At 52.6% G+C, this 24491-nt stretch overlaps 8 protein-coding genes across 8 annotated transcripts; 4 read left to right on the top strand and 4 right to left on the bottom strand.

Moving 5' to 3' along the window:
• Nucleotides 1-103: 103 nt before the first annotated feature.
• ACET3X_000801 (uncharacterized protein) lies at nucleotides 104-534 on the bottom strand (the record flags this gene model as incomplete). Its single annotated transcript, XM_069448137.1, has 3 exons — nucleotides 104-263; nucleotides 388-446; nucleotides 499-534. The coding sequence occupies 3 exons, from the start codon at nucleotides 532-534 to the stop codon at nucleotides 104-106; spliced, it is 255 nt and encodes an 84-aa protein (XP_069311043.1).
• Nucleotides 535-812: 278 nt separating this feature from the next.
• Nucleotides 813-3892, top strand: ACET3X_000800 (uncharacterized protein; the record flags this gene model as incomplete). The annotated part of the gene is made up of 2 exons (XM_069448136.1): nucleotides 813-2615; nucleotides 2675-3892. The coding sequence occupies 2 exons, from the start codon at nucleotides 813-815 to the stop codon at nucleotides 3890-3892; spliced, it is 3021 nt and encodes a 1006-aa protein (XP_069311042.1).
• A 3696-nt stretch (nucleotides 3893-7588) lies between these two features.
• On the top strand, nucleotides 7589-8970 carry ACET3X_000799 (uncharacterized protein). Its single transcript, XM_069448135.1, has 2 exons — nucleotides 7589-7815; nucleotides 7877-8970. The coding sequence occupies exon 2, from the start codon at nucleotides 7910-7912 to the stop codon at nucleotides 8657-8659; it is 750 nt and encodes a 249-aa protein (XP_069311041.1). The 5' UTR covers nucleotides 7589-7815; nucleotides 7877-7909; the 3' UTR covers nucleotides 8660-8970.
• Nucleotides 8971-14117: 5147 nt separating this feature from the next.
• ACET3X_000798 (uncharacterized protein) lies at nucleotides 14118-17270 on the bottom strand (the record flags this gene model as incomplete). The annotated part of the gene is made up of 2 exons (XM_069448134.1): nucleotides 14118-16252; nucleotides 16307-17270. 2 exons carry the CDS (start codon nucleotides 17268-17270, stop codon nucleotides 14118-14120), a joined length of 3099 nt encoding a protein of 1032 aa, XP_069311040.1.
• Nucleotides 17271-18806: 1536 nt separating this feature from the next.
• Nucleotides 18807-19426, bottom strand: ACET3X_000797 (uncharacterized protein; the record flags this gene model as incomplete). The annotated part of the gene is made up of 3 exons (XM_069448133.1): nucleotides 18807-19107; nucleotides 19161-19245; nucleotides 19390-19426. 3 exons carry the CDS (start codon nucleotides 19424-19426, stop codon nucleotides 18807-18809), a joined length of 423 nt encoding a protein of 140 aa, XP_069311039.1.
• Nucleotides 19427-20065: 639 nt separating this feature from the next.
• ACET3X_000796 (uncharacterized protein) lies at nucleotides 20066-20917 on the top strand (the record flags this gene model as incomplete). The annotated part of the gene is made up of 3 exons (XM_069448132.1): nucleotides 20066-20122; nucleotides 20212-20525; nucleotides 20572-20917. 3 exons carry the CDS (start codon nucleotides 20066-20068, stop codon nucleotides 20915-20917), a joined length of 717 nt encoding a protein of 238 aa, XP_069311038.1.
• A 255-nt stretch (nucleotides 20918-21172) lies between these two features.
• ACET3X_000795 (uncharacterized protein) lies at nucleotides 21173-21779 on the bottom strand (the record flags this gene model as incomplete). The annotated part of the gene is made up of 2 exons (XM_069448131.1): nucleotides 21173-21236; nucleotides 21289-21779. The coding sequence occupies 2 exons, from the start codon at nucleotides 21777-21779 to the stop codon at nucleotides 21173-21175; spliced, it is 555 nt and encodes a 184-aa protein (XP_069311037.1).
• A 595-nt stretch (nucleotides 21780-22374) lies between these two features.
• Nucleotides 22375-24317, top strand: ACET3X_000794 (uncharacterized protein; the record flags this gene model as incomplete). Its single annotated transcript, XM_069448130.1, has 3 exons — nucleotides 22375-22584; nucleotides 22636-23208; nucleotides 23259-24317. 3 exons carry the CDS (start codon nucleotides 22375-22377, stop codon nucleotides 24315-24317), a joined length of 1842 nt encoding a protein of 613 aa, XP_069311036.1.
• Between the last annotated feature and the right edge of the window lie 174 nt (nucleotides 24318-24491).

The raw sequence follows: 24491 nt of genomic DNA, 5'->3' as shown, positions 1-24491 counted from the left end.
TTCATATCGTCTGTCGACTACCGTCCTCCCCGAGCGGCGCGGGCTTGTTCTCTTTCGCTGGCGTTGTATCTGTATCAAGTGTTAGCCCCTGTCCGGGACGGCGTTACAGCGAATGTGTCTGCATCTGTGCATCATGGCGGCGCATCAACTTGGCGTGATCCGCGACAGGAACGTACTTGAGGAGCTTTTCGATCAAATCGACGTGGGTAAGGATCATACGGCGGCAGCAGTAGCGTTGGAGACCGATCTCGTCGAGTGCCTCACTAGGTGGGGTATACGTTAGTGAGTGTCTTGTGTCGGTATGGGAGTGGGAGTGGTAGTGGTATAGAAGGTCGAGTTTGCCTAGGGGGTGGCGTGCTGGAGCGTTTCATGGACGGGACTTCTTACGCTTCTTCTTTGCCTTCACTGAGGATAGTCATGTACTTCTCCCACAGGTCGCCAGTGACCTAGGAACTTTGTGAGCGAGGGCGCGCATGAGCTAGAGAGTCATTGTAGTACCTTGCCGCACGAAAAGCAACGGATGGGAACGATCATCTTGATGATTCGGTAGGGTCGGTGTTTTTTGAGAGGGTACGCGATCACGGCCTGATAGCTACGAAAGCGCGCAAAGGTAAGGTGAGGTTCTCGTGATGCTGGGCGTTGGTGGACGCCGTCTCAAAGAAAGTTGCGGGCGCGCTAAGGACGCGGGCGGTGAAAAGCTCGGGCCAGGCTCCATCGAAAAAGTTCAACTTCGACATGTCGATTCTACACGACCCTCACGACTTCCACCATTGCGGAATTTTACACGCAAGTCCGCTCGAGACTCAGCCAGGATGGAGGACGCGACTCCCCAGTTGAAGAGAAAGGCCGAGGAAGCTGCGGCACAGAAGAAGACCAAGAAGCAGAGAAAGAACGAGGCTGCCGCTGCCGCTGCGCTCAATGATGGTCGCAACGGCCCATCTTCAAACGGCGCAACTGGTGCAACACCCAAATCGAATGCGTCTACGCCAAAGGAGCAATCGACGTCTACTCCGAAAACGAACGGTGTGAGCCGAGATGCGCCCGCTGAAGTCAATGGAGCATTAGACATGTCAGGACTATCAAAGGCAGCTCTTAAAAAGCAGGAAAAGAAGGACAGAAAGGAAAGGAACAGACAAGAGCGCAATGAATTGATCGCGGCCGAGGTGTCGGGCATAGTAAAGAAGAAAAAGAGCAAAAAGACCGATAGGTGGGCTTCGTCACCCGCTCATGGAGGATGGTTCCTACCTGCCGACCCTGTCTTCACGCCCGGCGAGAAGTACCTGCTCATCGCCAACGCCAAATCACTTTGTGTCTATGCAACCGAAACATCATTGCTCGCCAATACCCTCTCCGAAGACGACACAGGCTCCCTCACAGCTTATGCTCTATCGCCCACGAACCCCCACCTCGTGTACGTCGCATACTCAATTGGGCACATAATACTGTGGAACTGGGTGGCTGGCAAGAAAGCTGGTCGATGGAACATTGGTGCTACAGTCCGCCACATGACAGTCATTGCGCAGTCGGATTCCTCTGAGGATGATCTTACATACTGTCATGAAACTGATGGGGGGCATACCGTCAGTGTACACGCACTTCGTACGAAGCGTCAAGATGCCCGGACAGAACTCAAGCAAGTCAAGCAAATACTGAGCAGTGCGAGCTCTGCAATCCGCGGTATGCAGGTGCTTCTGCAAGGCAAGTACATTGTAGTTGCTACATCTGACTCTCTCGTGGTCGGAAAGCGCACAAAGGCTAGCAAGACAGCACTCGAGGACTTGGAGTATGTCTGGCGGGAGTTCAAATTCTCGAAGCACATCACAGCCTTCAACGTCTACCACCGCGAGCAACAAGAAAATGACAACGGAAACAAGACTCCACAAAGTCAAAGGGATGTGCTCGACATCGCCGTTGGTGAAGAAACTGGTGTGATCCTTCTTTTCGAAGACATTTTAGCTTCTTTTGCTGCAGTCGAAAAGGGCAATGCCGAAAGCTTCAGGCCCAAAAAACTCCATTGGCATAGAGATGCGATAGGGTCTGTCAAGTGGTCGTTGGATGGCAACTACATTATCTCGGGCGGCGACGAGACCGTACTCACAATGTGGCAGCTTGCTACTGGACAACCACAGCATCTACCCCATCTTTCTGCGGCTATTGAGAACATTGTAGTTTCTCCTACGGGCTCAGCGTATGCATTGACACTGGCCAATAATTCTGTCATTGTTCTTTCTACCACCGAGCTCGAGGCGCGCACAAACATCATCGGCATCCAGTCACGTCGAATAGACGTCGAACAGCTGTCTAAAGATGCTGGTAATATGTTTGGAATCTTCGATGCGGTACCCATGGCAGTGAATCCAGTCAACTCGACCGAAGTATTCTTCTCCGTACCATCGTCACAGCCTCGTCACAACAAGACAGACGAGGGCTTCAGACCCGAGCCATACCTGCAGACATTTGATCTTGCGAATGGTCGTGCCAAAGGGCGACAGGCACTCACTCGCAACAATGCGACGGAACCAAATGTCGCCCCTGACGGACGCCAAATTAAGGAGCCTACAGTTACGCATATCCAAGTCAGCCATGACGGAGAATGGCTTGCGACGATTGATGAGGTAAGTTTCAACTATTTGAGATGTATGTAAGACGTACACTGACTTGGTATCTACTGCAGTGGGTTCCGTCACAGTCGGACACTCGTTATGTGAATGAAGGTGTTCCAGAGTTCAATGAGCAGGAACGTCTGCGCCGCCGCGAGGTGTATCTCAAAGTATGGCGACGCGACAAAACCAGCGCGCAATGGAAGCTAGAGGCACGAATTGACGCACCACACTTCTTCGAAGACGTATGTGGCAACGGGCGAGTATTCCACCTTGTCGCTGATCCCGCTGCTGCGGGTTTCGCGACTGTTGGCGAAGACCACTTCGTACGGATATGGAGACCCAAGACACGATCACGCGATGGAGTCACCGTTCGTGGGGTCCATCAGGAAGGCCTGGTCACCTGGTCGCTTGACCGGTCGATTGAGATCAACGACAAGCTTGACATTACTGAAGGTTCACAGCGGTCCTTACCGCCGCGCACTTCGCGATTGGCCTTCTCATCCGATGGTTCGGTCCTTGCTGCTTCAATTTCCTGGGACTTGGAAGAAGACGCTGGTGTCACACATCTGATTGATGTTCAATCTGCAACCGTCCGACGATCATTGACTGAGATCAACGTAACGGCCCTCTCTGGACTTGGATTCGTCGGACAATATCTTATAGTGGTTGCTGATGCCATAACAGTCTGGGACATGGTCTCTGACGGACTCGCATACAGCGTCCCAATCGACACTCCTGGCATCGGACGCCTAGAGCGCGCACCCCTCGTTCGGCTAGCTTGCAACAGTACTAACAGCACATTCGCTGTATCACTACCTCGATTTGAGAAGGACGAATCCACTCCTACCCACACTAAGAAGGTTTCATCGAGGATGTTCATATACGGCCCTGAGCATCCGAAGCCCATATGGAAAGACACGTACTCCAGTGTTACCTTGGGCCTTGCATCTCAGAGCAGCGGTTACGTTGTTCTCGACTCAAAGTCGTACCTCAGGACCATTTCCCCAAGTGCTGGGTCATTGCAGCTGCTGACTCCCCCACCAGAGGAGCAACTCGAGATGCATCGCGCTTCGTACCCAGAGGATATTGAGGAAGACGACTCAAGCAGGCCTCTAGCGAACCTGTTGGTTTCTGATGATCTCACTCAAGATACTGAGCGCGACGAGCATGTCTTCAGCATGCAGGATTTGCAGAACGTGCTGCACGACGGTTCTGTCCCGCCGCCGCCGCAGGGCTTGTTTAGTAATATTTTGGCGCTCATTGGGAAGCCTCAGACGGCATCAGCATAGGGGCTGTCGTCCTGTAATATAGTTTGACAGAATACTATGACATTGAGACATTTTGCTTGAACTGGCTGCTCGAGGTGACACTGTTGGTGAAGCTGGATGCATAGCGTGAGGCAGGCAACTTATCGGTTAGGCACATGAAGACCAATGACACCAAACAAGCACAAACACAGAGCGATAGCAGCAAACTTCGATCATACTTACCATCCGCAAGTTTGGTTCTGTCCCTCTACGCATCAATCTCATTTACCAAAATCAGAAGCTCAAATGATTGATTGCATCTTTGTTGGTCTCGCAATCACACGGCAACATTCGTAAACCCCCGACTTGCCTCGTCTTCCCTGGCCTCTCTGTCACTAGAACAAAAAAAGCTTCACGAGATATCCGTACGTTCCAAACTTCAAAAAGATATTGAAGCATGCCCGCTCACGGAATCGAACCGTGGATCTTCGCATATCAAACATATGCTGCGTACGAGTGCGACGCAGTACCACTGTGCTAAGCGGGCATTTCGGATGGTGAAATCTGAGACTGTAATGTTTATATCCGTAGCAAAATGAGTATGGAGCGAACAACCTGAGGTATCGTGGTCAAAGAAGCGGTCTGACGATGCTTTGGTGGGGTCAAGTACCGTGGAGCCGAGGTTTCTGGATGGACTCGCTACTAATGCTGGACTTGGTATGGCGTGTCGAGTATCACAACACGAGTTGCGAACATCTGCAGATGACAGGAACAATCTACTAGGAAATAGAAAGCATGTCGTTAACTTTATTAGAATGTGATGCATGTAGAGTTTGGTGCGCTCCTCCAAAGTATCATATGGTTGCCCCTTTCTACTTTTAGACCTTTCGAAGCTATCTTCATGTACACTTCGCAGCTCCTTCTCCGAGGGCAGGGTCTTTCTTTGCCAACTTATCTCATCCGCATGCAAAGGGCTTAGATGATGTACTCGCACCCTTCGTCAGCGCATTGGCATTGGCAGGTTAGTACAAAAAATCCGGTAATGACATGTGCTTCCACCGAATACACGCACCAACTAGACGCACCGAGGTGGAAGTGTTGCATATGCAAGCGGCGGGACGGCTTCTCAACTGGTAACCGTGACGCAGAGACAAGCTCGATTGTCGCTCTCTATGTTTACTTCGATAGGGATCACTCTTCAGCAGTGTCCGTTTGATCGTATTAGAATCAACCGATTCATCGCAATTACTGTTCGGCGTTGTCTTACACAGACGGATATGCGAACCAATATTGTGCGCTTGAATTGGGTTAGATTTGACACCAGATAAACTTACAGACTTTGCAGTCTGTCGGCCGGAAACCTAAAGCTTTTCCGTGCCGTCCCCGACCTTGATCGGCTCATGCCTGTTGTGGAGTCATCTCCAGCTTATATTATTATGATTGAGCCGTTCTAGGTGTGCGCTCTCCGTACGACTATTGCATCATAGAGCTCTCCGTATGATTATTGCGTCATATAGGTACCGTTGAGATTTGCGTGCATGTTGAGATATCGGTGGGTGTGTATTAGTTGGCAACCAATAGTTGTGGAGGGGGTGCTTAGTGATGCATGGAGCAGCTCGGCTATCCGCTTAGAAACATGGTCTGGACCCGAATTGATGTCGGGAGAGATGGTCGACTGGAAAGGGTCCATGGCAGCATTTGGAGCGGAAGAAATGACGCATAGCATGGTTGCATTGGAGAATTGCTTTGGTCGGCGGCAGACGTGGCCAGTTGCAGGCTGAGCGATTTGATGGCTTAGTCAGTGTCCTACTTGAGTTTCGCGCTTTGCGTGATTTTACTTGAAGACGGGTACCAATCGCTGGCTTGGGAGTCCTCACTGGGTTGTTAGAATATACCGCAGTCTGATGAAATGCCTAAAGCGGTAACGTTATGGCGAAGACCGGTGCGGACGTTAGGCTGAACGTCGTGTAGAGGACGCAAGGTGGGCTGAGCAAACGTTGGCCCACTCATTGCACGCCTGTAATGAAGCGATACGCATACGGCGGGCACAATGGGTCGCAACTCGGCGTAGAGGTGTTGACGCGGGGTTCTGGTCTTCGTAAACGTGTGGTGGCTCAGGCTCCCAAGAAGCGCAACGTGCACGACTTGGCGTAGTCGACTCATAGTTGCTCAGAAAGCGACGTGAAGTCGCATCGCAGCATTGCGTTGCTATGGTGCCGCAGCATGCATATATGCGAGTTCTTGAATCTGGCCGGTGGCCGTTGGCCGTCTTCTGATCAGCCTCGTACAGCATCAGCGGTGAGGTCGCGCCAACGGATACGTGTCGACCCGAGTCGTACAGTTGGATTGGACCCATGCGAGCCGCACGACTCACGGACAGAAAAGGGCTGTGCGTATAGATGAGGAACTCGGTAATCGCAATCCGGTATACGAAGCGAGGGCTGGACGCGCCACGAGATGTGCTTTCCTCTTTCGGGATCGTTCGTCCTGGCAGCCGGTGTAGTGGAAAGGGCGGAGCGGAGACAGATGGTACGGACGCACTGTTCACCGTTTTTTGTTTGTGCCTGACACTTGACACTTGACGCATAGATCAGATGCTAGGAGCTTGGGACATTGGACAGTTGGGCTGAGGGAGCGCAAAAGTAACGAAATGAAGATGATGACGAGAGCGCAAATCTCCCAATGGCAGGCTGTCGCTGCCAGTGAGCACGCCATTGCGACGAAAGCGCATGATCGTGTCATCAAATTGCACTGGTTCATGCAGGGTCGTTAGCGGGTTTGTCAGAAGGTATTTTTCAGCATCACTGACAAAGCCAGCGCGGCTGCCAATGACAGGCGGGGTTCAGGCGGGAGTTAGTAATGCTGCACCTGTGCAGCCGGGACAGATGACGATCTTGATGGGCTGGCATTATTGGTGCCGTGTTCTTGATGATGGTAATCTTGGGTGCGGGGGTCAGACTGGCAGCCAGGTGCGCGTGGCCTGGACGGTGGCTTCTGACGACGCGGACGAAAGACGTGAGGGTCGCCAAAGGCCGATGTGCTAGGCAGCCGCTGAACCAAGGTTGCAGCACATCGGCCGAGGCGATGACTACGCAGCAGCAGGAAAACGCAAACAAATCCCTGCACGCCAAACGGTGATTTTGTCAAGCGGAGGGATTGTGCAGCGTCGGGCCCGACAGGGCTGTGAGGGCTGTCGCGGTGCACCTGAGGCAGACGCGTTTGGGCGAGAGAGCCAGAGGGTGACGGGGCCACGTCTTGACAGCCACAGATTCAGGGCTGACCGCTCTGCCTGTACAGAGGTCCGTGGCTTAGCCCTTACGACAGCGCATCCTAGCAGTGCACACAGGCACACAGGCAGCCAGCCAGACTCAATCAGCCCAAGCACGAGCGAAAAGAAAAGAAAAGAAAAACCCTGATGGCGCGATGGGGGGAGCGACATGTGTGATGCAATGCATCGTGAGTTAGTAAAGCCCGACAAACAGCGAGAAGCCGATTACACTAGCCACGTGCAGGCAGAGAGAGAGAGAGTGGTGTATATCCGTGTAAGGTCCGGTGTCCGCTTCGTAACGCCCGTAGGTGGATGCGGGCGAAAGTCTCTACGACCGACCGGGCTGACTCATAATCCGCGCTAGCACCCCTGCACTTGTGTGAATCATAGTGTGTTAGCTCACCGCATCCGTCCCTGCTCGGCCAAGAGCGGTGGAAACATGCCAATAATTCCGAGCACCCGTTATCCATCCTGCCCATCCTCGATGCGTCAGGGAAACATAAGAAACACGCGTGCCCTCGCTTCAGATTCCATCATCAGTCCAAACATCAGCCCAGAACACCACAGCGAATAACAGAATACCCCAGACTTCGACCCGCACATCATCTTCGCTCACACAACCCATCAATTACATCACACCTTCCCGGCTTCCAACATACGCTCGGATCACCTTCCCTCGATTGGCCGCTGCTTTAACGTAGGTTTACACCCTCGTCTCTCTGCAGTCATAGATGAACCTGACTCACATTTTTTCTTAGCCTCGCACACTATCGTCTTTATACATAACAAACATGCCTTCTTCATCGCATCTCCGCATACAAACCTCCTTCGAGCCCTTCACCGCAGAGACCACCCGCTCCCACTTTGTCTCGTCACCACCGCAAAAGAAGCAGAAGATGTCTCTCACCCAAACCTACTACATTGCTGCCTCCGCCCGCTCCAAGCTGGGCAAGGAGGCATGCAGGGCCGACCACGACCTCCGCCTTCTCGTCGGACACGCAAACCTCCTCGACAGCCTCATGATTGAACTCCAAGACGCCGAACGCCAGCAAGAACAATGGTTCAACCAGACCATGGCCAAGGCCTCCAAGTCGGAAGAGTCCCGACACATCCAATGGGCCGACAGCATTGCCGACGAGGAAGACGACGACGAGTCAGACTCCGACTCCGAGTCTGAGAACGAGGACGACTTCGACATGATCCCACTGCCTCGCCGCATTGCTCAGTCGCCAGTTCAGATCAGCACAATGGAGGTCGACGAGGACGACGACGAGGATGAATTCTACGACGACATGGAGGATGACTCGGAACTCGCTCTTACTCGTGTGCCATCGCAACTACAATCACCACCCGAGCTCACCTACGAGGAAGAGTCCGATGACGAGTCGCCACCCATATCTCCCCCACAAGCGTCTTTCAACTTCTCCGACAAGGAAGCCATGCTCACAACAACCTACTACGATGCAAAGCCTGAATCGCAAGATATCGAGGACCATCCGCTGTTCATGGACACCTCCGCTCCGCTCATCTCAAGTTATTAGGCCAGCACATCGACATGTTCTGACCTTTTGATTTTTGATCTAGCATTTTCAGCGAGCGTCTCCCTTTACAGCATAGCGTGGCATTTGAGCATTATATCCTTTGGTTTTTTTTTCTATTGTCATTGGCATATACCACATAGTGGTTTGGATCTTCACGAAGATATCAGGAAGCTACTCTACTCAGACTTGTTGGCTGTATAAGGAATAGGAGGATTTGGGATATTGGTCGCAAGCGGTTCGAGGTCTCCCAAAGGCCATGGTCGAGACTCCCGCTCATAGCTAGATTTTCAATAATGATCATCATACCCACAAGAAAACAATCTCCACGCTGTTCTCAGGTGATGCCCTTCTATTGCTGCGCGCTGCATGCTAACCACACTCTATCAGGTCACAAGTGCACTTGCCATGCATGACTGATGGACTGTCACCAGCACACAGTAGCAAAACCCCACGCTCTACAGTTGTGTGCCATTTTGCGCAGTCACACACGTGCTGCAAGGAAATTCTAGGTTGACCGACTTTTGGCCAGTGCGTCGGACCCTGGCCCTCGCATGCCTCCCGTATAGGGCGGACACCTCGCGTCGCGGCCACGGCTGCTTTTCGCCGAGCGACGCTCTCGCATCGCTTTCGCATCGCCTGCCTGATGAAAGTACACTTCCGGTCAATCAACGTCGTGTCCCCGCATACAGCCAGAAGGCGGTGCGAAGTCGATTGCGTACACTGACCACACTGACCACACTGCCCCACGCGCCGTCAATCCTCCAGGAACTTCTGCCTTGAAAGACACGCCCTGTGCAAAGCACGCCACAGGCAGCCGGATCAACTCGGCCTTTGTTGGTCTCCTTGTCCGAAAAGTATGCGTATACGTATGCAGGTGGGAGACTCGGAGTATGAACATGGCCGATCGGATACGATAGGGAGCGGACGGTCACGTTTGGTTCCGCTCGGTCGAAACGCGGGCAAGTCAGTGAGAACATGGGGCGGATCATCTAGGAGCCATGATCCGTCTCACGCGGATACGCATCATGCACTCACACTCTCATTCCGATGCACTTGACAGCTGTCTTGATGAGACCTTCTGGACCCTCGCAAAATTGGATCTGAGCATGGTCTCCCGTCTCCACACTTGTCACAAGTTGTAGACGGAAGTTGCAGTGCTGATCTCTCCTGTTCCCCACGCTCCACCCACCGTGTCGCGGCGATACCGGGGCTGACCTTTTACGCATGATCGTCTCGAGATATCAGCATGGCATTTGAAATGATCAAATCTTAGTTCAAAGTCGGTACCAAACATCAACCCCAAACATGTCCATGCGCAACATCTTCGAGTTTCGTCTTGTTTCGATTCCCTTGGTCGACGAAACAATTCAGGTTCAGAGCATTTCGTACAACTATTGACGATTTGCTTTTGCTGTGGACACCCCGTTGGCGGCCTCATTCTAGTCCGTCCTGCAATGCTGCGTTGTGGTTCGCGAGCCCTACTGAGACACGCACGAATCTAGCTCGCGCGTAGCTCGCTCTACGCAATCCGCTCACATGAAGCAAAATCATGCTTCTCACGTTGGAGCCTGTTGCCATAACGTGTCATGGTCACTGTTGCTGCGCTGGCATGCCAACTCAGCTGCTTGTTTGTTCCTGTGCCGCGTCTTCCTAGCAACGCCTCGTATCTGTCCGTTCCTGATCCTTTATTGCTAATCAGGGAAGTTGGTGCTCAAACAGGGAAATGGGGCGCGCCTCAGGCAGCCCCGATCTGACAAGCAGATCATCTACGCCAATATGATCCCCGCATGCACGTCTTGGGTACTGCTCGATAAACACCTTGTTGTCTCTGAAACTTACCCAAATATATGCAATCAATGCGTATTGCTGATATATCATTCGTCTGCGAATAGACGCCGCGAAAAACACTTCTCACTCAGCTCACATTGGTACAAGTATGGGCCGCCTAAGAAGCTGGTCTGTGAGAAACCAAAATGATTATTGATACTTTGCCAATAAGAACGAACTATGATTTGTTTTGATCATACGGGGCGGAGCGGACATAGTAAGCGGTGATAAGATAAGCACAATCGAGCCACATCATCAGCCATGTGCATACAACAGCCATGATCATCACCTCATTTCCCCCTCTCTCTCAGCTTGCGATAACCGTTCCCTCTCTTCCGAGGTCGTTTGCATCATCGCCAACGATCACTGATTGAGGTCTGGACCCGCCAGCTTCGATAAGCTGGCTCACATGATGATGATGATGATGCCGTCAACGGTCAGGGCGGGAGCCAGGGTCTATGACATGTTCGCAGTCAAGCCGGATTCCTCGGACTCGGACACGCTCTCTTGACGCCCCGGGAGCGGAATCTTGTCTTTCCAGTTCAGGAGATCGACAACCTTACCAGGATCGGTAGATTTTGTGCCGATCACTTGGTCAACGGCATCCGCGGAATGCCAAGCACTCCGTAATCATTATACGGTGCTCCGCGTTGTCGATCCAAGTTGCGAGCTTCATTCCTCGGCGTGCTTCGACACAACATTGAAATTTCGAAACTTGGGACACAATCGCCAGGTTGTTGTGTCGGCCGACCCCTCCTAAAGCAGCAAGCCCAAACCTGATTGTGCATACGGATCCGCTCAGAACCTCGCGCCGACCCGCACCGAGGCAGCACATGTTGTGCAGGAAGCTTCTAGCACGGAAGAAAGGAGCCCTGAAGCCGTTCGAGCAAGGCAGTGAAGAAAATTTAACGGAAGAGCACTTCTAGAGCGTACCATGTATACCAGCTGGGTACATCCTAGTTCAACGCATCTCTCACATAACCACGTTTTCTGTCGGATTTCCTACGGAGAATTTTCCGCCTAGTATGCCTGGTCTGCCAACACGCAGGAAGTTTATACACAAAAACATGGAGAAAAAGTTTTCGTACCCTTCACTAGCAGGAATTTTGCACTTGGGTGCAGATATCACACCACGGCCAGGACTAGCGTGCATGGCTGGGGGGTGGCGGTACCTGTCGATGCGACCTCGGGAAGCTGGTTACTCGTACTAGTTTCGCACGAGCCTCGGACGTTGTAAACCGCACTATCGTGAGTTTTCCATGTTGGTGTTGAGGCGCGTGCATGCCATGATCCGCAAAGTACTCTGCGCACAGTTCGCTTGGTGCGATTTCGATATGCAGCCAAATTTTGCGTTGTCGCTGTAAAGCGGCATGATACTAGGGGCTCCACTGAAGATTCCTTCCACTTGCTTGATCATCCGTTCGTATCCTTCTCGAATAGTCGGTAACGCACCAGGCCTCGGCTTTCACCGACAGCCACCTACTGATGCGCCCAGATCAAGTCAAGGTATTGTATTGGCCATGGCGGAGGAGCGACCGCCTTTTTACGGTAAACACCGTTTTCAGGAGACTTGCCCGAGCTGAAAAGCAAGCACCAATGCTGTCTGCGCAGAGGACAGTCAACCAAGTAGCTTCCGGAATGGAGGTCTTGAGAAGTTACGCTTTTGATTCAATAACCGAGGCCAATTGTGTGGGTCTGGAAACATATCCGGTATTGAAAACGCTATCAGGAGGAGCCCAGGGAAGGTACACAAAGAACCCTAACCTCCAGCTTATCTCGATACCTCACCCGATTACTGATAGCTGTGAGACGGTGCCTCGTCACTGAACTTCTTTTCCCTGGAAAAACATCTTACTCAGAGCGGTCTACTGGTGTCTTTCACGATTCACTGCTGATCCCAGCACCTCATCAACCAGCCCCCTATATTATTAAGTCGTACCGAGTACCTCCGGTATTGCTTTAACAGGTGCTAGCAACAACTCTAGAGCAGTCCGGTAACCGCGTGAGGTAGGATAAGGCCGACTTGCTGCTGCTAAGGGGTTGTGAGAAAGGCTAGCACGTGCGGTCAAAAAAACAACCTCATTGGCATATTGGTGTAGTTGGAGCGAATCACCATGGGACATGTGAGAAGGTAGTGCTCTATCCCCTGGGAATTTTTGATGGTCTATAGTGCTTGTCTTGTAGAGTAGTGCTTGTCTTTGGATGTTTCGTTGTCCTGTAAAGTGCACAGGGCTGTACCAACAGAGTTGGCACATGCACTGACTGACTTTCACGCTATTTGGCCACTATGGCAGACGAAGACGGCACTTTGCGGTAAAGAGCACCGACTTTGGTGTTTGCATGGGTCTCTCCGCTACGTTCGCGTGCCTAGAATGTGCTCCGTCGGTACATGGATGTGTCTTCACGGTATGGTGGGAAGATGAGTGATCTGGATTTTCAATGCTGCGCTATGGATATGAGGTCAGAAAGATATGTAGCACTTGAGCTTGCCAATATCCTCGCCAGAGTAAGGTCAACATACTATGTGTGCTCGGGGAACAAGATATGGGGTCTTCTCTGTATGAATTTTTTATAAAATGTCCGCCAACAACACAGTCGTTCCAACTTTGCAGATCAAGCCCAGCGCTTCGTTGGACTGAAGCATACCCCTTTTCTCTATGACTATTCCTCCGGCCCGGATCCATATAGCGATCGCAACGACCCGCGCTGACTATCCCTCTGCGTGACTTATCTGCTTATCGTTTGTCCCTCCTGGTTCCTCCAGTGGCCCTCCTTTGGTTCTGAATCAGTGCCGTCTCCAATCCTTTTTTGTTCCCAACATTTCGCTCGAGGCTCCTGGCGCCTTACTACCGACTGTTTCTGGGCTATATTTATCTCCTTCCTCTCCAGACTTGTCTGTATTTTTATCGTCATCGTATCGATCATCACTTCTTTGCAGGCATGAAGCCAACAAATACCTTTTCTTCTCCGTAAGGGATTCAGTGTCCTTTTCGATTCTCGCATATCTATTGCTATAGAACCACAACTTTATCTCGCAAGTCTTCCATCCCGATAACATGAAAACAACAGATTCTATGCTTGCTCAACATGACTTCGTATGAAGCACTGGTCGGAACGACTGTATATGTAAAACTCCGGACTCAGACTTGCCAGCTACAAGTTAGAATCAGGGTACGGACACCTAAGACCATTGTGCCTGACCATATGGGCAGTGTTGTATTTGGATGAACCATTTACAAAATGATCGAACAACTGGTTGGATGATAGTTTCGTGCACCTGTTCTTCGTTGGCCTCAGTTCATCATCTTTCGCGCGCTTACCCGCCCGACGCAGGAAATGTGATGCTATGCATCTTTGGGTCATGCATGGCATGCATGTGAAAGACTTGGAGGGCTGAATTCTGTTTGTTTGTTTCTGGCTGTATATTGTGAGACTTTAGTCCAAAATGTGCGGACAAGACATCAACTAAGAGACAGCAACATTCAAGTAGAAGGCACATGCACTAAACAAAAGTCGATTCTGACAACATGTTCCGGTGATGTACTAAGAACATCATGTTCTACCTAGTATCGTAAATCTTGTAGCAATACAGCTAAATCCACTGCTCAGTCCTATCTTCCTTAAACATGGCTTAGCCAGCAAACGTCTGTGTGAAACCTTCACCCTCTTTTTGGGTAGTAGGCTCACTAATCTTCTTCTCCTCAGCGGGAGTGTTGATGGGCTTATCTTCCGTTTGCTTCTGGTCCAAAGAGGCATCTTTGACACTTTCCTCTTTGTTTAGATCTGAACCGGAATCAGGAAATGCGCCAGGGGCATCTGAAGAACCGGGTACCGTCTCAGCTACCAAAGGTTCTTCTGGCTGAAATGCAGAAGATATCTTGGAAGTGACGGATGATAGAGCTTCCGACACCTGAGAAGTCGCCTGCTCAAGGGTCGATGACGCCGTCTCAACGGTTGATGGTGCCTTCTCGACTGTTTCAAGCCCAGAGGCAGGTTCGCTACCATCTTTTGATGTAACCTGTGCAAGCTGTGGTTCTTCCGACTCCGCTGAAACGTTTGGACCACTTTCGCTCTCGGTGATTACAGGCTCATCTGTCTTGGTCCCAGCACTGAGTGATTGCTGCATCTGAGCCGCCAGTTTTGCAGCGGGCACATCGAGACTACCATCTTCTCCAAACCGCCAGATAGCGGTAACAGGACCGAAGCTAAGCGACTGCCTCGGGACAGCGACTTCAGCTGTAATGGTAGCAGCCGCAGCCGGTGACGGAGATGCAGCAGGTTTCCTCCTTTGCGGGCCCTTGGCCCTACCCTTGCGAGCATCTGGGAGTGGTGCCGTCTCCTTCTCTGCCTCTTCTTCCTCTTCAGGTTCCTTGACCTTAGGTGGTGCCTGAGGACCGAGACCAAGTTTGCTGTTGAGGTCCTTTAGGAAACCAGCCTGGAGAGCTGCAATCTTTGAGCCAGCGGGCCGGGCAGGGACGGGCGGCTTTGCCTTTGTCTGGGGAGCATTGTTCTCACTTGTCTGTGACTCGGCAGTTGGTACTTTCTCCGGAGAGCCAGTAGATGACTTGCCTGGGCGAACAGGAAGCTGCGGCTTCGGACGCTCTGGAATGATAGGCGCTTTCTTGTCATCCGCAGAAGCCTCCCTCTTAGCTGGCCGAGCTGGAATACTAGGACGAGCCGGCACCTGTGGCTTTTGGTCGATTGGCGAGTCTTCGGCATACTCGTTTGAATCCTCCATCTGTGGTGTACTGACTGTGGTTTCAAGGTAGTTGTGAGATGGCGCATCTTCCCAGATATCTTGACTTGGGAAGCGTTGCTGCATTCCAGGACGACCAGGTGTCTCGTCTCGAACCTTCCCAAGGAGCCTGTTCTCCGCCGCAAATTGTTTAGTGTGTTCGGAGAGAAAAGACTTCTGATCTTCCTTGTTGATCTGGTTCTTGCGCTGTTCTTCTGTTTCCGGGTCTTCGAAGACCTTTGCAGGACTCACATTGTCATTGGCGCCAGCAGTCCTTGGTTCTTCTGGCTCTTGAGGAGTGTCCACAGTAGTTTCGAGTTGCAGACTACCAGGCGTGTCTTCCCAAACATCTTGACTTGGGAACTGGTGGCGAGCAACACTTGGACGCTTGAGCTTGTCGACCTGAGACTTTGGTTTCTTGGTGTCTTCCTCGTCCTCTGGGAATAGGGGTTCATACTCCTTGTGAGACTCCAGTGGGGTACCCCCGCGCTCAAATTGTGCTGGGCTAGGAATGACGCGTTGCTGCTGCGTGCTGTTATTTCGACTTGAGCCCCTGCTGTGCGTGCGCTGCTTTGTGACATATTGCGGGTTTCCATCCTCGTTAAGCGTGTACTCATTGCCATGGCGCTCTAATTCAGGGGATACAGCAGGCTGTCTCCACTCGGCGTCTGGGTGTTTCTTCAGCTCATCTGAAGCTAGGATGGGAGTGCCGTATCCACGCTCAGTAACCCATCCGCCTTTCTCAGCCGTGTTACCACCTTCAGGACCAAGATCTTCAGTTGGCGGATCATAACCTCCACCGTGAACCTTGCTAGAGCGGTGCGCGGGGGGGTCGATATGGAAGACTTCGCCCTTGTCGTTGACCTCTTGGCCGGCTTCGTTACGAAGTGGTGAGTCGACATGGCCACCCTTAATCGAGGCAGGGCGACCCGACGACTGCGGTTTGGGAGAGGCCAGCCGCGAAGCATACTCCTCAGTAGCCCTATAGCCGATCTGTTCATCGGGTGTACTGACTGCATCTCGGCTGGTGCCTAAAAAAAGTAGTTAGTGACAGTTGTTTGACACGGAAGCTGCTGCTAACTTACCCATGCCAACATCTTGAGACCTGGTGTGCACCAACTTGTCAAGGTTGTCCGCACGCCAATGGTAATCCTTCCTGTTCTCTTGGATGTGAGGGCCGTACTCGCCGGCCTTCTCGCGCTTGAGATCATCGGGATGCTTTTCATACCACTTCTGCTCAAAATCGTCTGTTGAGATCTTGCCGTGACCGTGCATGCCGTAGCTGCCAGGAGGACCATGGAAGATTTCACGACCACTCTTGGTGCGGCCGTGATGGCGACCTCCAGCCTTTTGGTGAGCACCTATTCCTTGGGCCCCAGGCTGTTGCGCATACGGCGAAGGACTGGGAGCCTGGACATCTCCGGCGTTGCGGAACATAGGCACCTGCACGCCGATCTCAGGAATACCGTGTTCATCCTTGTCGTTGTAGAGGGAGCTGGGGCGTGAGCCAGCGGAAGATCCTGAGCGACCAGACTTGGCCTGAGAGACCTTGTCGTCAACGGACAGCTGCGAGCCAAGGCCAGCAGCAGCCGCTGTCTGCGAGTCGGTCCGCGTCACCGCCTGGATCCTACTTTTTGCGGTTGAGCTGGGGACCGAGGCAGTTGGAGCATGCAAAGGCAGGTCTCCTGCCACGTTCTTGGTATGTTGTGGCGAGCCGTCCTGGTTCTCGCTTGTGAGGGTCTTTGACAGGTCTTCGAAACTGGCGTATTCGTTGCCTTCTTCTCCGAGCGAGGGCATGGAGACGCTCGGCGGGCGCGAGGGCAGATCGGTGCTAAGGCGACCGCCCTCCCTAGGCGGTCCGCCGTGTACGTAGGTTGGGTCGTTGAGAGGAGAACGGGCAAATCGGTCTCCAGCCGGGGAGACGGAGCGTTCGACGCCACGCTTCGGGCGTGGGGGGATCTTGGGGACGTCCATATGGGTGCCCTGCGCAGGAGAAGAGCTGTTCTGGGCCCGCGAGGGGCGTGGAGGTATCGTTGGCGGAGCACTCATCGCTTCTGAGTCTGTTGCTCGGCGGGCAGGTGGGGTCTAGGTGTTTGCGGAAACTAGACGACGTTGAATGTCAGTGACAGAGCCGGAGCATTGATAGCCTGAATCGAGCAGCGCGCGATTAGCAGCCTGGGCAGTCGAGCAGAGGACACGGACAGCTGTAGAAAACTGCTCAGCTCTGGCTCGGGCAGTCTCCTACCGGTCAAGCCAATAAGCGCGGCTAGGACTTGAAGGCCCAACGATGCTGGAGCAAGCGGACACTCTGGGTACTCACCTCGAACACGCAATTGGACTGGAGACTAGAAGTGAGGCTGGCAAGAGGGGCAGATAGCCAAAATGGCGCAACTGGATCGGTTTTGTGAAGCTGGGGCGGTGCACTTATGTAGCAGAAAGCTTGCGACCCGCATTTGCATCACTGGGTATGGCGTATGGGCCCTGGTCTTCTGCACCCGCCTACCATCGTCACCCTCCCAAACCTGCATACCCATCCCCCGTCATTTGATTTGGTCAATTGCATGGTTTGACTGCTGTTGCCACATGGCAGTGTGGAGGACAAGACGTTGTTTTGCTCGACACGTTAATGTCACTGTTGGCCGACTGAATGGAGCACTTGAGCGTCACACGTCCATGGGTACTCGCTAGACGCTATCCTGCATTGGGGACTATGCGACTGCAACAACCGCATCGTCACGTTTCGCAGCCTGGAAGCCCTCCGACTTGGAACGAGACTTGTGCAAGTCACAAGGCACAGCTCACGACACGACATGTATCTTTGTTTGACCTACATCCATCAGCTGCGGTGAGGGTGGCAGGATCTTCAACGCCCGCGCAAGCTCCGGCACCGCTAGACCCCTAGCGTTCCCCGCGCCGAACAAGTGTGGTTCCTGGTGAGATTGTACCAGCCAGTCATCGTCATCCCAAAGGCGAGCAAATGCCAGTCTACCTATCGTGTGCCTCCGCTCCGCAGTCGTGATCTGACACTGCCCATGCTTGTCGGCGCCTTTCAAGCATGAGTGTCGAATGAGCCTCGATGATCTGTCGTAGATGCATGTTGGACACTTGAAACCAGACAGGCGGAAGCTGTGTTTTTCCATGACGAGCTTCTAGAACATCGTCATAGGGACCTGTGTGGGCCCAAACTGGTCCCCATACATCAATACCTGGGTATAATTACGTAGGTGCCCCCACACAGCGAGGAGATATGCTTTACAGAGAGACAAATACTCAATTGTCATGGACCATGATGAATGCCGAAAAAAAAATTGTCGCATTTTGGCCGCCTATCAGTTTGAGCAAGCATTTCCAAACCAAACAGGCTTGGATACAAGATATAGCCTCCAGAACGCCCAGCTGCTGAATGATGCTACAAAGGAGTTATACCACGCCCTATGATTGCTTCCCAACAGGCCAAGCTCGTCGAACCGGCCCTTGAAACTTCAATCGCTTCGTCGATCCGTACGCCCTCTATGTAAACAACGTGTCGTTCGTCCAGATTCGTCGCCCATGCCAACTGATTCTTTGTCCAATTCCACCTCCGTCTTATATGATCATCTGTGCGACTCCCTGTCCTCCCAGCGTCTTGCTGCCCTGGAACTGCTGGCCCTTGAAGCCAGCAAGCGCGTAAAAGACGGCTGCGAGCAGCAGGAAGACGGCCGCAACAATCAAGCTAGTAGCCCGGGCCGCAATACTGGCCCATTGTATGGCGCTCATGCCCGCGTAGATGGCGGCGCGCATGTAGTTGGAGCTGAATTTACGGATAAAGGTATCGAACTTGGGTGAAGTCGGGCAGATGCGGAGAAGCAGCGGTATTTCGATGAAGATGATTATGAACGAGCATACTCTGCGAGTTGGTTAGTTCTACTTGTGGCTGTGAGAAGGCCACGGGGAACGTACAAACACACAACGCTAAACGCGATGACCCAGTTGGCGTTGAAGATATTGGCTATGCCCAGCGCAAAGCAAAGAATTATACACAACACTCCGGTCCTGGAGATGAGTTAGTATGGCATGCCGCAAGCAGTGGACATGTGCATAGCAGCTGGTGCGACTGACCATTGACCATAGATGCCTGCGAAGATGCCATGTCAGCAACAAGTAACAGCTGGAGCATTAGGCGTCTTACTGAAATTCCTCGACTTGAACTCTTCTGCGAGCGTCATATTTGCGGTGCGGCCGACTGTCGTCTAACTCTAGCTGTCCCGGGCGATGCACAAGGTGGTGTGTTGCAGATGTCTGGATTGCGGTTCCGGTAGCTTTGTTGCTGGCGCAAGCTGAATGAAGCTCTTGGACGATGGATGTATCACGCAGGGGTTGATATGCTTTGTTGAAATATCGTGCGCCGCGTTGGTATACGTTGCGCTGCGTAATGTGATTGTGGCTGTGCAGTGAATAGGCGTGGATAGAGTGAATGTTGTGTCGATGCCTGGCGTTGCGATGGCAATGGCTGTGTGCTTCTCTTGGTAGCTTAGCCCTCGGTCGGATCGCGGCTTCCACGTCCACGTAAACTAGGCGCTAGTGCCTGCCGAAACCGTCCTGGGCCAGCACTCAGCGCCTGAGAACTCGGACCTGCACCTTCGGTTTCAGAACATTCTATATGGCCGCAACTGCCTCACATTGGGATGACTGCAATCTGGCAAGCGAAGGAATCATGGAAGGCTCTCGTGCTTGCGTCTGCCGCTCTTGGCATGACGCTCTACTATCTACGTGCACAGCAAACTCCGGCTTCGAAATCTGCGAATCCTTCTCAGGTGGATACAGAACAGTGCCAAGACAACGAAGCGATTCACGTACCAGACGCCATGGATCCGGAGGAGAGAGCGTATCATGAAGGCTTCATGCGGGAGGCCATTGCAATGGTGAATCACGCCCTTTGCTTTACAACAGCTCACCTCTATCTCAAGCCTTCATTACCGTGTTTGGATCTAATGCTGACTCATCACTGTAGGCCGAACTTGCACTGAAGAGTGATGAGACGCCCGTCGGCTGTGTCTTTGTCAAAGATGGCGAGGTCATCGGACGAGGCATGAACGAGACAAACCGGACTCTGAACGGCACCAGACACGCCGAGTTCGTCGCCATTGCCGGCATCTTGTCAAAGCACCCCATCAGCATCCTCAACGAGACGGACCTCTATGTCACTGTCGAGCCATGCGTCATGTGTGCGTCCATGCTGCGCCAGTACGGCATTCGAGCAGTCTATTTCGGATGCTGGAACGAGCGGTTCGGTGGTACTGGAGGAGTGCTGAACATTCACTCTGAGTAGGTGCCCTTTTTCTATACAACACATCAATACTAACCCCAGCAGGCCCAGCGTTGACAAGCCTTATCCAGTCACCGGCGGCATCTTCCGAGAGGAAGCAATCATGCTGCTCCGGAAGTTCTACGTCCAGGAGAATGAAAAGGCTCCCGAGCCAAAGCAAAAGAAGACGCGGGAGCTGAAGACGGAGATTCTACCCATGGACGTCCACCAGCCCAAGTCAACGCCATCGCCTGCTATTCGTGCCCCGGCCAATGCGACGTCGACTGGCTCCATCCCAACACTGTCTTCTCTGGCTACATCTGCGGCTGCTGCAGCTGTCGCAATCCCCAAGACTGTGTTCCCCCCACCTGCCCAGTCTCGTCCTACTTCCGCTAGCACAGCTCTTGCTTAAGAGTACTCACGATGAATGCATGACTACAAATGACTATGGACGCTAAGACGACGAAACGAAACAGAGTGTATGATAGTTCATGTCTTTTACCTTTGATAGAACTCTTGTGGCTCACCGCTACATGAATTTAATTTGAACTTGTTGAGAATACCATACCTGTAACATCAGTCTCAAAGAAACCATGACTGACAATGGAGATGAAGAATGCATTTAGGATTGAACCGGGAATCAATGAGGCTCCTAATCGGCTTTGCTCTATTTCTCGCCCCCACCTGCGACCAATTGCACTACTAAGAAGAGAGCGAGAGCCCACCAGTACCTGGATGGAAGTCAGCATAGCCTCCGGGAGGGAGAATTGTTGCGCTACGCACTTTTGCAAGAACGTCTTCTCTGGCTCTTTCCCATCAATCTTCCCCTCTGCATTGAGCACGATGGGCTTGTTCAGGACCGGCTTCGGCCCAGCATTCTTCCTCTTTATCTCCACCTCCACCTCATCTCCGCTGGCCTTCGCGCTTGTGCCAAAGCCGACGTGGAAAGGTTCTCCTTTGTCATCGACGTGGATGATGAACTTCTTGTGGTACTGGTCGGAGAAGCTAGCTGCCGACGTGACAATGCCCCGCCATGAGCCGGATTTTGGATCTGTGAGGCCGACGCGAAGAAGATGATCGGGGGAGTAGGAGCCTGTGGGTGGTGTGAAGGAAGCTAGAGTGCCGACGGATTGGTCTGCATCGTATTCGATCTGCGCGAGCGGGATTGGGGAGGGAATTACGGCGCTGTCGGCTGAGACTGGGACGGAGGAGACATAGAGGGTGACCGACGATGCGACTGCAAAGGGAAGTAGTAGGAGTCTAGACAGTAGCATCTTGGCGTGCTGGTGCGGTCGGTGGCTATCTGTATACACAACGGTGTTGGTTACGAGAGCTGCGGCTAGCTCGACTCTACGGCGAATCGTATCACCGACGGGGCCATTCACTCAAGCGAGCCGCGTTTTCAGGACCCCTCCTTCTCATCCCATATCTCCTGAGGTGTTAGAGTAAAATAATCCTGCACCTCCGCTTGATCCGAAATCGCACCGATGACCATGATCAGCCAGCATCCAAGACATGAATTTGCTTTGCGTGGCGTTCTTGCTAGCCAACGCTGACCCAACAGCATCCGGCATGCCTCAAAAGGTGGATCCGACGCTCACGATGCCCACATTTCTCTGTCCGGTCTGCGAGCAGATCGGCACTCAGGCCGACGATGACCCTGAAGACGAGTAGTCCGATTGCACAGAACGCTGGGGTTGTTGCCCCACCCCCACTGTACTAGAGCTCCCCCAGAGCTCTTATGAGCTCATCCCGCATTGACAGCTGTGTTGTACCTCAACATTATTTCTCACGACCTCGAGACCTCCGCTAGCTTTTCTCGTCTCTGTTACGTCGCCCTCCTGGCACTTCCTCATAACATACGCAGCAATGGCAATTCCTTTCCGACAGTCCCAGCGCAAGCAGTCGCGTCAACTGTCGACGGACCCTCGCAATGAGCTTCACCCTCAAGTCGACCACTACATCGGTATCGATGTTGGTACTGGTAGTGCCAGAGCCTGTATCATGAATGATCAGGGAGACATTGTTGGACTGGCATCAGAGAACATTGGCCTCTGGCAACCACAGACTGGCTACTATGTACTTGATTCACACGTGACAGCTGGTGTGACCAAAAACTAAGTGAAGCAGGAACAATCCACAACAGACATCTGGCGATGCATTTGCTCTTCGGTTCGCCGGGCAATGGATCAGCACAACATCGACCAGAGCACCATCCGCGGTATCGGCTTCGACGCCACCTGCTCGCTCGCAGTTTTCAGAGACGACACGGATGAGCCTGTCACGGTCACCGGGCCAAACTTCGATAACAAAGATGCTAACGATCGTAATGTCATCCTGTGGCTCGACCACCGACCCGTGGAGGAAACCAACAAGATCAACGCTACCGGACACAATCTGCTCCGCTACGTTGGAGGCAAGATGTCTATCGAGATGGAGATTCCAAAGGTGCTGTGGCTGAAGAACAACATGCCCAAGGAGCTATTCGACCGCTGCAAGTTCTACGACTTGACTGATGCGCTCACACATTTGGCTACTGGCAGTGAAAGCAGAAGCTACTGCAGTGTAGTCTGCAAGCAGGGCTTTGTACCAGTCGGAGTCGATGGGAGTGTAAAGGGCTGGCAGGAAGACTTTCTTAAAGAAATCGGACTTGAAGACCTATGCGAAGACAACTTCAAGCGCATGGGAGGTGTTGATAAAGTGGTTTGTCCTTCGCTATTAGCACCTGACGGTACCAGCTAACATGCATGTAGAATGGACGCTACCTCACTGCTGGTGAACTTGTCGGAACACTCAGCGAAAAGGCTGCACAGGAGATGGGTCTACAGCCTGGCATTGCAGTCGGCAGTGGAGTCATCGATGCCTACGCTGGCTGGATCGGTACCGTGGGTGCCAAAGTCAAGCTCGACGAAGATACTCTCGACATGGACCAGCCGAAGAACGACGTCTCACAAGCTTTCACGCGTCTCGCGGCCGTTGCCGGAACATCGACCTGTCACCTTGCTATGTCCCGCAACCCCGTCTTCGTCGATGGTGTCTGGGGCCCATATCGAGACGTCCTACTACCAGACTACTGGATGGCAGAAGGAGGACAAAGTGCAACGGGTGAACTGCTCAAGCATGTAATCGAGACACATCCAGCTTTCAATGAAGCCGTGTCTGTCGCAGAAACGTACAACACCAACATCTACGACTACCTCAACGAACACCTTCGCGAGATGGCAGACAAAGAGAATGCCCCACACATCGCCTGGCTTGGCCGCCACTTCTTCTTCTACGGTGATCTCTTCGGTAACCGCTCGCCCGTCGCCGACCCTAACATGAAGGGCTGTGTGATCGGCCTAAGCTCGGACAAGAGTCTCGATAGTCTGGCGCTATACTACTACGCAACCATGGAGTTTATAGCTCTGCAAACACACCAGATTGTGTCTGCAATGAATGCTTCCGGCCACGTTATTTCCTCGATTTTCATGTCTGGTTCCCAGTGCCAGAACGGCCTGCTCATGCAGCTCATGGCGACGGCATGCGACATGCCCGTTCTCATCCCACGATATGTGCATGCAGCTGTGGTGCACGGCGCGGCTATGCTGGGCGCAAAGGCGGCGAGCACCGACAAGGACGGAAACAGTGAACCGCTTTGGGACATCATGGACAGACTGAGCAAGCCTGGAAAAACAGTGAAGCCATTAGCTGACAAGACGGTCAAGAAGTTGTTGGACGCCAAATACAAGGTATTCCTGGAGCTATGTGAGGGACAACAAAGGTACAGGAACGAGGTCGATGCTGCTATTGCAGGTTGGACTAGCAAGTAGTTCTCCCGGTGCGAAAACAGACAGGAATATGGGAAGGAGAGAGATGATATCCATCAGTAATTAAAGATGTATTCTAGATACCATATTCTTTGCTAGGAAGTCGTAAGAGCATACAATGTCTATGTAAGCCAACTCCTTGCTTATGTCTCCGAAACAAAAGCCAATACTACACGG

This window comes from Alternaria dauci, chromosome 1 (genome assembly GCF_042100115.1).
Source record: "Alternaria dauci strain A2016 chromosome 1, whole genome shotgun sequence".
Taxonomy (NCBI): Eukaryota; Fungi; Ascomycota; class Dothideomycetes; order Pleosporales; family Pleosporaceae; genus Alternaria; species Alternaria dauci.
This window is presented reverse-complemented; position numbering and strand designations above follow the sequence as displayed.

Coding starts and splice junctions, on each gene's coding strand:
- ACET3X_000799 (XM_069448135.1), top strand. CDS start 7,910: ATGCCTTCTTCATCGCATCTCCGCATACAAACCTCCTTCGAGCCCTTC.